The sequence below is a fragment of the Manihot esculenta genome, chromosome 6, assembly GCF_001659605.2.
Source record: "Manihot esculenta cultivar AM560-2 chromosome 6, M.esculenta_v8, whole genome shotgun sequence".
Taxonomy (NCBI): Eukaryota; Viridiplantae; Streptophyta; class Magnoliopsida; order Malpighiales; family Euphorbiaceae; genus Manihot; species Manihot esculenta.
Genome location: NC_035166.2, coordinates 16218481 through 16231359, shown reverse-complemented (window position 1 = coordinate 16231359; position 12879 = coordinate 16218481). Strand labels below are relative to the sequence as shown.

General features: G+C 39.7%; 2 protein-coding genes across 2 annotated transcripts; one reads left to right on the top strand and one right to left on the bottom strand.

The window, feature by feature from the left end:
• The first annotated feature begins 1526 nt into the window (after positions 1-1526).
• Positions 1527-2702, top strand: LOC110616939 (early nodulin-93). Its single transcript, XM_021759472.2, has 4 exons — positions 1527-1792; positions 2144-2205; positions 2316-2391; positions 2500-2702. The coding sequence occupies exons 1-4, from the start codon at positions 1702-1704 to the stop codon at positions 2589-2591; spliced, it is 321 nt and encodes a 106-aa protein (XP_021615164.1). The 5' UTR covers positions 1527-1701; the 3' UTR covers positions 2592-2702.
• A 91-nt stretch (positions 2703-2793) lies between these two features.
• Positions 2794-5117, bottom strand: LOC110616938 (pentatricopeptide repeat-containing protein At1g08070, chloroplastic). Its single transcript, XM_021759471.2, has one exon. The coding sequence runs from the start codon at positions 5038-5040 to the stop codon at positions 2830-2832; it is 2211 nt and encodes a 736-aa protein (XP_021615163.1). The 5' UTR covers positions 5041-5117; the 3' UTR covers positions 2794-2829.
• Between the last annotated feature and the right edge of the window lie 7762 nt (positions 5118-12879).

Genomic DNA, 12879 nt, shown 5'->3' with positions numbered 1-12879 from the left:
TTCAATATTAAAAATATTTTAAATTTTTAAAAATATTTAATAGTTAAAATTAATAAAAAATTAATTAATAAATATTTTAAAACGTTATAAATATTTATTATATTTTTTCAAATTTTAAAATAAATGAGTAAATTTTTATATTAATTATTTTTTGTACAATAAACACCGACCTCGCCTGTTTGTTGGGCAGAGGCTACCCACTCAGGCGAAACCACGAACTAGAAAGAGAAACCCATTAACATGAGCAGAAGATCCGTAGATCTAAGCCCTTGAAATGGGACGCGTGTAGCAATCTGAGGGACAGTAGCAGTTCTTTATCTAAAAACCACATGAAACACACAGAGAACACCCATGGTTTTTTAGACACTTTTGCGTTAAACCACTGGCTTTCCTTCTTTGCTTCCCTATTGATTAGAGACTTTCGAGTTTCAAGAAATTAATGTGTTTCTCAAATTTTTTTAAAAAAAAAAAAAAAAAAATTCAAGAACTGTGAAGAATCATTTGTGTCAGTGCAGAACAAAAGTGGATAATATTGCTGATCTTGATGCTTTCCCCTTTTCTTTTCCTGTTTAAATTACAAACAGAACCTTCAATTTTCTTTTAATCTTAGAATTTATTTAATTGGGATAAAAAGACTAAAATAATAAAATTTTACAAGGAGGATACAGTAAAAAAAAAATTTCCATGGTTTTGTTTGAAATATTAAACTAAGAGCATTCTATTTTTTCTATAAGAGAAGTAATTTACTTAATTTAAGTATGAACATTTTGAAATTTAGGGGGTAATATCATAGCACTAATTATAAAATTATTATTCTAATATTATTAAAATAATAAATTGCAACAGCATAAAATTAGTATAAAGAAAATTTAAATTTTCACTGTCTATAATAATATATTTAAATAATTGATTTATTTTATATTTAAAAAATTATAATCTTAATTATATTTTTTTATCCGTTACGTAAAATTAAATAAATTATTATTTTATACGATAGTAACAAAAGTAGATGTACTGTTATTTTTGATTTATTATATACATTTTCTAAAAACATATTTTCTAAGAGATATACTTTTAATTAAAGAGAATTTTTTAAAATAAAGTATATTTTTGTCAATTTTGATATTGTGGTAGCTAATTCACAATTCTTTTTCAAAATAAATTGCATTTAAATGAAGAAAAAGAGTATGTTTATTTTACTAATTAAAATTTGAAATTACATTATTTTCTTTTGTATGCTAGATTCAATATGCATTACATTTGAAAATAAAGTGAGAAAAATGACAATTATCAGAGGCACTCATCCCATGAAAGTAAAAGAGGAAGATGGGCAGAGTCTACAATCTGTGTGCTAACTCTGAAATATTGTCCTGTTCCCTTCTGTGACATAACACATCAACTGTTGTCTCCTGGGTTCAATATTCACTAAGAAAAGATTTAGGAAGGCTAAAAAAGAACCAAACTGGTAAAGAAACAAAACAAGGGTCTGACTCTGATCTCATGTTAGAATTCAACTGAAAACCATCAAACTCTGTAACACTTCACATATTGTCCACCCAAATCCAACTACTCTAATGTCCTTATAAATATCATAGCGACTCTCACTTCAAGCTACATTGCTTGCTTCAACAACCTCCTCTCCCCAGTTGATCTCTCTCATTGTAGCTTCTGTAGCTAATTAATTAATTAGCTAGCATTAAAATGGCTAAGAATGTAGCTCAGTCCACTCTTGAGAAAAATAGCTTGGCTTCACTGGATCAAAAGATGGCCATGGCAAAGCGGTGCTCTCATGGTATATGAATAAGTCTCTTTAATTTTCTTTATCTTTTCTTATTGTTGATGGGGTGTTTATCCTTTTTAGGCTTAGCTTTAGTTTCTGTTTCCATCTTTTTTATCATGGTTTCCATCTAATTCTGGTAATTATTTGTCTTTCATCAAGCTTCTCTTCCTGGGTATTTTTCATTTCTTTCATAAAATCTGATAATGTTATATGAATTAACCATGCATTATACATACATTTTGGAAATCCCTTTTTTTTCAAGGGGACCATGCATCCATGGGGAGTTTTCCTTTCTATCAATAACATAAAATGAAATTTTTTGCTAATGGAAATTTTTGTCTCCTACTTTTGATGGATGAGCAGAAGGAGTAGTTGCAGGAGCCAAAGCAGCTGTTGTTGCTTCCATTGCCACTGCCATTCCAACTGTAAATCCTCTTCCCTATTATTTAACAGATTAGTAATTTATATCTTAAAAAAAAAAAAAGACAGTTTTCATCACCTGCATACTAAGAAAAAGAGTTCTGGTTGAGTGCAGCTGGCTAGTGCAAGAATGCTGCCTTGGGCAAGAGCTAATATCAACCACAGTGCTCAAGCTCTCATAATCTCTACAGGTTATATTACCATCTGAAGGATCATTAGTTATATTATCAATTATCAATTTTTCATTGAATATTCATGTTCTCTCATGCTAATGAAATTATATATGCATTTATTTTCAGTCGCTGGAGCAGCATATTTTATAGTTGCTGACAAGACTGTCCTGGCTACAGCACGTAGGAACTCCTTCAAGAACTCTAAAATTGAGGCTTGATTTCTTCGATATGGATATGAACTTATGCTATATTTTCATCTATTACTCTATGAAGCAGTTGTATAAATTATCCATCATCAATTAACGTATAAATAAAGCATGGTTTGCCAATTTCAAGAGCATCGATTAAGCAGCTTGAATAAACAAAAAATATGTTCATCTACAAGAAAGTAATTGATAACAAACAAAATGTATAGGCCTTCTTTTACAGAAACTCCAAATTCTATCAAACAGGAGTTTACCAGTAGTCTTTACATGAGCAAGAACCGTCTTTAAAATGATGGAAACGATTCCTGTCCCTAGCAATAATCTCTCTATTGAAGATCTTGGATATTAGCTTAGTAGCAGAATGACAATTTCCACATACACGAAGATTCTTGATTATTCTTATTGTTGTCCTTGGTTTTGTACTTATCAAACCAAAAGCAATGGCTAGCTTCTCACTGTGATGACTCAAAGCCCCTTCTTTCCACTCCTCATCCATATCATACAGAACCTCAGATGTATCTGGTACAAAACCAGCCTTCTTCAAAAGGATATCTACTTCATCTAGCATTTTATAAATTTCTCTGCTCTGGGGATGTACCTTGTCACCGACAACGAACTCATGAACTATGTTATCCACCTCAATAGACGTGCATCCAGGAACTTTCTTCATCCCCTTATCATTTATCTTAGTTCTTATTTTCGCTACATCCTCCCATCTACCGACACCTGCGTAGATGTTTGATAAGAGCACATAAGGCCCGGGGTTTTCAGGCTCCAATTCAGAAAGATGCCTTGCAACAAATTCAGCCAACTCAACGCGTCCGTGTACTTTACAAGCTCCGAGCAGAGAGCCCCAGATTGCCCCATCTGGGTTCATTTCCATGCTTTTCATGAGGGTTTCTGCTTCTTCAAACAATCCAGCTCGGACTAGGAGATTAATCATGCACCCATAGTGTTGTAATTTTGGAGAAACCTTGTAATCTTGGGTCATTGAACTAAAATACTGGCGTCCAAGATCTAGCAAACCAGCATGGTTACATGCAGATAATACACCAACAAAGGTGATTTCATCTGGTATGAATCCCTCATTAGTCATTCTTGAGAAAAGATTAAGAGCCATATCTGCACGCCCATGCATAGCAAGCCCAGAAATCATTGCATTCCAAGAAGCCAAGTTTCTAGGATTCATATCATCAAAAATTTGTTTAGCTGCCTCTATATTACCACATTTTGCATACATGTCAATGAGGCTTGTCCAAAGAGCACCATTAGCCAAAGTTTCTCGTTTCTTGTCAATATAAGCATGGATCCATTTCCCAAGCCCAAGAGCACCCAAGTTAGCACAAGCTGGAAGAATGCTTAACAAGGTCACATCATTAGGCTCTACATGTGACTTCAGCATTCGCCTAAAAAGCCCCAGCGCTTCCTTATAGAAGCTCATATGAGTATAACCTCCAATCATAACATTCCATGAAACCACATTCTTATCCTGTATACTCTCAAACAAATTGCTAGCCTTTTCTAAGTCTCCACACTTGGCATACATATCAACAAGTGCATTTACAAGCCTAAGATTCGATTCAAGTCCATGCTCCTCGACCCAGCAGCGGACCAAATTGCCCACCTCGAGGGATCCTGACTGAGCACAAGCTGATAGGACACTGATCATTGTACTCATATTTGGTGTGACATTTGTTCTAAGCATCTCTTGAAAGAAAGCTAATGCCTCTTCAGATCGACCACTCTGGGCATACCCCGCTATCATAGCATTCCAGGACACCACGTCTCTAATAGGAATTTCATCAAAAAGCTCTCGGGCCTTGTCCAGGAAACCCCTCGAAGCATACCCCGTTATCAAAGCAGTGAAAGAAACCGCATCTCTCATAGAACTTTTTTCAAAAACCAATCTTGCATTTCCCAATTCACTATTTTGAGCATACATGGTAATCAAAGAAGTATGTACAAAGGCATCATTTTCAAGTCCAAGCTTCAAAATATGTGCATGGATCTGTTTCCCTTCATGGGTACCTCCAATTTTTGCACAAGACTTCAAAACGAAAGGAAACGTATGAGTATTTGGATATACACCAGATAAAATCATATGAACATAGTATTTTACAGCGTCAATTGGGGATTCACTCAGTGAAAGGCCCCTGATAATATTATTCCAAATTACGTGATTAGGATTCTCAATGGTTTTGAATAGTAACAGAGCATAAGAGAGATCACCAAAAGGTGAAATGGCGCAAAATTGTATGAGCTTACTAAGTGCAAACTGGGTTTTGTGAAGACCAGTTTTGATGATTTGAGAATGGATTTGTCTGAGGGTCTGCAGATTTTTGCAAGTGGAGAGAAGGGTAAGAGATGGATGATTTTGGAGAAGCTTGTATGGAGGGTCTGAAAAGGGAAGAACTTGCAGAGCTGTAGGTGAAACTGCAACCGAAGGCGAAGAGAACACCATGATTTTGTTGTGGAGAAGAAGAAGACAACGGTACTCACAGGACAGCTTCTCAAGGATAAATGGGTGGTTTTGTCAGTTACTTGGATTACCCGCCAAAATAACTGCAGGGCTTAAGTTGATCAGATGCTGGACTGGCCAGACCCAATATCTTAGCAAGGTAATGAACCCATCTCTGCCAAGATGACGAAATATTTATTTTAATATATTTGCAATTAAATAAATAAAATAAAATAAATAAAGGATGAACTCGTCTCGAATAATAAAATAATGGTTGAATATATTAATTAGATCCAGATTAAAACAATTTCAGCGAGGCCAGATATTAAATATGGCAAAATAAGTTCCAAACCAAACCAAATAATATTCGATTTAAATAAAAAAAATTAATAAAATTGACTTTAATTTATTTTAAAATAAGTTACAAGCAAAAGAGTTCATAAGCATTTTTTTCCGGGATCACTTTAATTCATTTCAAAATAACGATAACAATAAGATTAATATTACGAAATTAAGGTAAAATAATAATTTAACATCAAATATGACAAGAAAATTGATAGATGAAAAAAAATATTAAAAAATATAAATTAGATAAACAAGAAAAAAGGCTTGTTATTTTTCATTTCTTTCAAATGTCTATTTGCATTACATGTAGTCTCTATTTATATAGGTTTTTTCACCGTAAATATAAATACAAGAATTATAAATTATAAAAGACCGATTAATTTTCATAATGATAATTTAAAAGGGAAAATTACTTTTTAGTCCCTGGAATTTAACGTAATTAACACTTCTGTTCCTCTATTTTGGCGATCCAACACTTAAGTCCCTCACTTTCTCTTCCGTCCAAATTCATAGTCCTTTCGTCCATTTAAACCGTTTGGTCAAAGAGTCAAAAGTGAGATGTGATGATTTTTTCCAAAAATGCCCTTCTTTCAACGTGAAATTCCAGAAGAAGAAGAAGAAGAAGAAGAAGAAGAAGAAGAAGAAGAAGAAGAAAAAGAAGAAGAAGAAGAAGAAGAAGAAGAAGAAGGAGAAGAAGAAGAAGGAGAAGAAGAAGAAAAAGCTGCAGAAAGAGTAGGAAGAAGAAGAAGAAGAAGAAGAAGTAGAAGAAGAAGAAGAAGAAAGAAGAAGAAGAAGAAAGAAGAAGAAGAAGAAGAAGAAGAAGAAGAAGAAAAAGCTGCAGAAAGAGTAGGAAGAAGAAGAAGAAGAAGAAGAAGAAGAAGAAGAAGAAAGAAGAAGAAAAAGAAGAAAAAGTTACAGAAATGGTAGGAAGAAGAAGAAGAAGAAGAAGAAGAAGAAGAAGAAGAAGAAGAAGAAGAAGAAGAAGAAGAAGAAGATGGTTAATTTTGTCAATTCACGTGTCCCAAACGGCTATTTTGGACGGAAGGACTATGAATTTGGACAGAAAGAAAAGTGAGGGACTTAAGTGTTGGGTCGCCAAAATAGAGGGACAGAAGTGTTAATTACGTTAAACCTCAGGGACTACAAAGTAATTTTTCCTAATTTAAAATTATAAAATTGAATTTATTTGAATGAACTGCCTAATTAGGAGTAGAGTACGTAATCATAGGAATTTGAAAATCTAATATATATTGTTTCTTATACAGGTTTATCTTGTTTCCTTAAAATATGATTGCTTCCTTTTTCTCTCCTGATTTTTGTATTGTAAATATATCTATTTATAACATTCTTTTCGGAGAAGAATAGACAACAACTTATCTTGTTTCCTTAGAATAGGACTGCTTCATTTTTCTCTCCTGATTTTGTGTTGTAAATATATCTATTTATAACCTCCTTTTCGGAGAAGAATAGATAACAACTGAATTATTCACAGATTTCATCATTCAACATGGTATCAGAGCAATTCTGATCCTGGAAGAATTGCTTCCCGAATTTTATATCTTGAAACCACCACTGTAACGATCCGAAAATCGGACCGCTACCGGCGCTAGGATCCAGGTCGGCTTAAGGCCGCCGGGACCCGTAGCAAGCCTAACATACATCCTGAAAACCTGTTTAATCCCATACATGATCAACAACATACATAAAAATTTAAAACTTTTCTTTCATACATCCAACTCAACCTGAACATGTACTGTACATAGTCATAATCATAATCATGACCCCTCTGTGGGATCTCATCAATGCCCCAATGGGCGATACATCATAAGATGAGTTGGCTTTTATGAACATTATAAAACATTTTTGATCATGTAATAAAAGGGATACCTCATACACAATGTCAAGCACAATATCTAATCCTCAATATCAATACATGACTGAAACTGTACTTTTACATAACATTAATACATTTATCATGTCCACACTATCTATTACATACATCAGACTTTTTTTACTCTTGTAAACTTCCTGGTCTACCCTGTACCTGCAATCCTGGGGAAAAGGGAGAGGGGTGAGCTACTAGAGCCCAGTGAGCAGAATAATAAAACATTTAAAATATATGATAACATGAAATGCATCACATCACAGCTAATCACATCAAGGATGAACTTGTCACCAATAGCCCTTTACATGGTCCAACTGTGCCAGAACGTAGAATGGGTCTTGGTCTTTCCCTTACATAGTGCCAGCGAACGTAGAATGAGTCCCACTGGTCTTACTTTCCGTACCGTACATATCATATCGTCATATCATAGATCGAGGGCTATGGATCATCCAACATTCATCCACATCAACAATAAAATGTACAATGCAACATATTCGTGAATTCTAATGCAAGCAACCTAATACATCTCATGATGCGTGAATCATGCTAAAAAGTCCATCATTTGCTTAAAAACATAATGAAATATTCCACTCACCTCTGGCTAGCTCTGACCAGACACTGGGGCAACAGACTCACTGCTGGGGTCCTCGGTTCCTCGGGTCTGAACCTACACAGGTGGACTCAAATGAGGGACCAAACATACATGAACATAACTCTAAACTATTCCCCAAAAACCCCCTAAAACATCTTGGAACAATCATAGAAAAACATGCAAGAAAGGGCTGGACAGGGCACTTTCGGCGGCAGGTTTGGCGGCCGAAAGTCCCTCCAGAGCCGAAAGTCAGGCAGGTTCGGCGGCACCTTCGGCGGCCGAAACTCCCAGACAGAGGCGAAACTCATGCATGTTCGGCGGCACCTTCGGCGGCCGAAAGTCCCAGACAGAGACGAAAGTCTCCTTTCGGGGGCAAGCTTCGGCAGCCGAAGGCTGCCTCCACAAGCATGTTCGGCGGCCGAAAGTTCCTTCGGCTGCCGAACCTGGTTTCGCCCAGAATGGCAGAAACTCAGCTCCCCTATGCATTTATGCCTCCAATCTCATCCAAACATGCATAAACCTATTCTACAACACTCATACACAAGCATACAAGTTCCTAGGGGCATCAACTAACTAAAACCCCATCTATAACACATTCAACATACATTTGCAAGCCACATTGTTCAAAAATCACATCAAAAACCCATAATCATCACTATGACCTAAACATGCATTCTATCCCCATGAACTTGCATAAAACTTGTTTAAAACATAATGTAAGCTAGAGATCGACTCTTACCTCTTGAAGATCGAGGGTGGAGGCGATCTAACTTGAAGTTGGAAGAGATTTGAGTTCTTGAACCTTAAAGTTCCAAAACTCGCTCAAAACTCGGAAATCTTCAAAACAAGATGAAAACTAGTGAAAAACTCGAAAGATCTGAAGGAAAAGACTCAAGATCGGTGAGGGGTTGCGGAGAACTCACCTTGGCCGGGAATGGGGAAAAAGCTCGCCCGTTTTCGGCTAAGGGACCCTTTTATAGTGGCTGGCCAGGCCACGTTCGGGGGCCGAACGTGCCTCCGCATGCATGCCATGTTCGGCGGCCGAACCTGGACTTTCCTCACTTATGCTTTCGGGGGCCTAAAGGCGCTCCCGAAGGCATGCATGTTCGGCGGCCGAACTTGAGGTTCGGCGGCCGAACCTGAGTTTTCCTCCAAGGTTGTTTTATGCAAAAACTCATTTCCATTTTACTTAAAACCATGAAATACCTTAAAACATTTTATGAAAACATGGTTCTACCCTACTAGAGGCTTCTGACATCCGAGATTCCACCGGACGGTAGGAAATCCGATACCGGAGTCTAGCCGGGTATTACATTCTCCCCCCCTTAAGAACATTCGTCCCCGAATGTTCCTCAACTAGCACTTAGCATGGCATAAAACATAACATACATACATAGCACATAAACACATAGAAATCTAACCTTAAAAGAGATGAGGGTACTGCTGGAGCATAGACTCCCGTGTCTCCCAAGTGCATTCCTCCAAATTGTGGTGGTTCCACAGGACTTTCACCATCGGGATTTCCTTGTTCCTTAACTTTCTGATCTGGGTGTCTATGATCCGTACTGGCTGTTCAACATAGGTGAGATCCTCTTGGACCTCCACATCAGGCTCACTAAGAACCTTGCTCGGATCTGACACAAACTTCCTCAACATCGAAACATGAAAAACCGGATGGATTCTTTCCATTGAAACAGGTAAATCTAGCTTGTACGAAACATTCCCAATCTTTTGCAAGATTTCAAAGGGTCCAATGTATCGTGGGGCTAGTTTACCTTTCTTCCCGAAGCGAACCACTCCCTTCATAGGAGACACCTTGAGCAATACCAGATCCCCCTCCTGAAACTCGACCTGCCTTCTGCGGATGTCTGCATAACTCTTCTGTCTGCTTGCAACAGTCTTGATTCTTTCTCTGATTAGGGGTACCACCCTGCTGGTGATCTCAACAAGCTCAGGCCCTGCCAAGGCCTTTTCTCCAACTTCCTCCCAGCAAACAGGTGACCTGCACTTCCTCCCATATAAAGCTTCATATGGAGCCATCCCGATGCTAGCATGATGGCTGTTATTGTAGGCAAACTCCACCAAAGGTAGATGTTGCCTCCAAGAACCGCCAAAGTCCAGTACACACATTCTGAGCATATCCTCTATGGTCTGGATGGTCCTTTCTGATTGTCCGTCCGTCTGGGGGTGGAAGGCAGTACTGAAATCTAACCTGGTACCCATGGCACTCTACAGACTCCGCTAAAATCTGGAGGTGAACTGGGGTCCTCTATCTGACACTATCGAAACGGGAACCCCATGCAGCCTGACGATCTCGTCCACATATACCTGCGCCAACTTGTCCACAGAGTAGCCACTCCTGATAGGAATGAAGTGAGCAGATTTGGTGAGTCTGTCCACAATCACCCATATGGAGTCCACTCTGTTGGATGCCGCCGGTAACCCCACTACGAAGTCCATAGCTATATTCTCCCATTTCCACTCTGGAATAGGTAGCGGGTTAAGCATTCTAGCTGGCTTCTGATGTTCCAGCTTCACCCTCTGACACACTTCGCAGGCTGACACGAACTGTGCCACTTTTTTCTTCATAGTTGGCCACCAATAAACCTTCCTTAGATCTTGATACATCTTGGTGGCTCCGGGGTGAATGCTGTATCTTGCATTATGAGCCTCCCTCATAATGTCTCCTTTTAGCCCTATGTCATCTGGTACACATAGTCTGCTCCCATAGCGGAGGATCCCCTTGCTGTTGAATCTGAACTCACTATCATTGCCTGACTGAACAGTCCTGGCAATCTTCACTAACTCCGAGTCCTCATGCTGTTTCTGAGCCACTTGCTCCAGAAACACGGGTGCCACTCTCATCTGGACCACCAAGGCACCTGTACCAGACAACTCCATCTGTAGACCTTCCTCAATGAGCTTGTAAAACTCCTTCACCACTGGCCTCCTCTCTGCCGATATGTGGGATAAACTGCCGAGTGATTTCCAGCTTAAGGCGTCTGCCACAACATTCGCCTTACCCGGATGGTACTGAATCTTGCAATCATAGTCACTCAGCAGCTCTACCCATCTCCTCTGTCTCAAATTCAAATCTCTTTGACTCAGGATGTACTGCAGGCTTTTATGATCTGTAAAGATCTCACATTTAACCCCATAGAGGTAGTGCCTCCACATCTTGAGTGCAAAGATTACTGCTGCCATCTCCAGGTCATGTGTGGGGTAATTCAACTCATGCTTCTTCAGCTGCCTAGAAGCATAAGTGATCACCCTCTCATTCTGCATTAGTACACAACCCAGTCCTACACGGGATGCATCACAAAAGACTGTAAAGTCCTCATCACTAGATGGCAGAGCTAAAACTGGCGCTGAAGTCAACCTCTTCTTAAGCTCTTCAAAACTCTCCTCGCACTGGTCGGTCCACGGAAACTTCTGATTCTTCCTGGTTAGTCTGGTCAGAGAGGCTGCTATCTTTGAGAAGTCCTGAACGAACCTCCTGTAGTAACCTGCCAAACCCAAGAAACTTCTAATCTCTGTCACCGAAATGGGTCTAGGCCAGTTAGCCACCGTTTCTGTCTTCTTGGGGTCTACCTCTATACCATTCTCTGATACTACATGACCCAAGAACGAAATGCTCCTCAGCCAGAACTCACACTTAGAGAACTTGGCATACAAGCCATGTTCCCTCAAAGTCTGCAAAACCAACCGCAGATGATGGGCATGCTCCTCTGCATTCCTAGAATACACTAAGATATCATCTATGAAGACAATAACAAAGTGATCTAGGTATTGGCTAAATACTCTGTTCATGAGATCCATGAATGCTGCAGGGGCATTGGTTAACCCGAACGGCATCACAAGGAACTCAAAATGCCCATATCTGGTCCTGAAAGCTATCTTCGGCACATCTTCATCCCTTATCCTTAGCTGATGGTACCCCGATCTTAGATCTATTTTGGAGAAACAACCCGCTCCTGTTAGCTGGTCGAATAGATCATCGATCCTTGGCAGAGGGTACCTATTTTTGGTAGTGACTTTGTTCAACTGCCTGTAGTCGATACAAAGTCTAAGGGATCCATCCTTCTTCCTCACAAACAAGACCGGAGCACCCTAAGGTGAGGTACTCTGTCGGATGAAGCCCTTTTCTACCAGCTCTTGCAACTGTTCTTTCAACTCTTTCAACTCGGCTGGGGCCATCCTGTAGGGAGGGATAGAGATCGGTCTAGTTCCAGGCACCAACTCTATCTCGAACTCTATCTCTCTAGCAGGTGGTAAACCTGGAAGCTCGTCTGGAAAGACATCCTGAAACTCTCTGACAACTGGCACCGAGGCTGGCTCCCTGACCTGACTACTAAGCTCTCTCACATGAGCCAAATACCCCTGACATCCCTTCCTAAGCAACCTACGAGCCTGAAGAGCTGATATCAGACCTCTAGGTGTGCCCCTCTTGTCTCCTCTGAAGACGACCTCTGACCCGTTCTGATCTCTGAACCTGACTACCTTGTCCCTGCAGTCCAAGGTAGCACCATGGGTAGATAGCCAATCCATCCCTAGAATGACGTCAAAGTCTGTCAAATCTAGAACCACAAGGTCGGCGGAGAGGCATCTTCCCTCAACAAAAACTGGACTGTACTGGCAGACTGACACTGCCACTGATGGGTCACACTTGGGTCCACTGACCCAGAGGGGACACTCTAACCCAGAGACTATCAGACCCAACCTCTCAACGGCTCTCGGAGCAATAAATGAATGAGATGCACCCGGGTCCATTAATGCATACACATCAGAACACCCAATGACGAGATTACCTGACACCACGGTGTTGGATGTGTTAGCCTCCTGTTGAGTCATGGTGAAGATCCTGGCTGGAGCTGATGGACCTTCACCTCGGGAACCAGAAGAAGAGGCTGCCCCTCTCCCTCTACCTTTGCCACTGCCCTGAGTTGTGGCTGGAACTGCTGGCTGTGCCACACTACCAGAAGCTGTCTGCTGGGGCTGGTCCATAAAAGGCGCTCTAGGA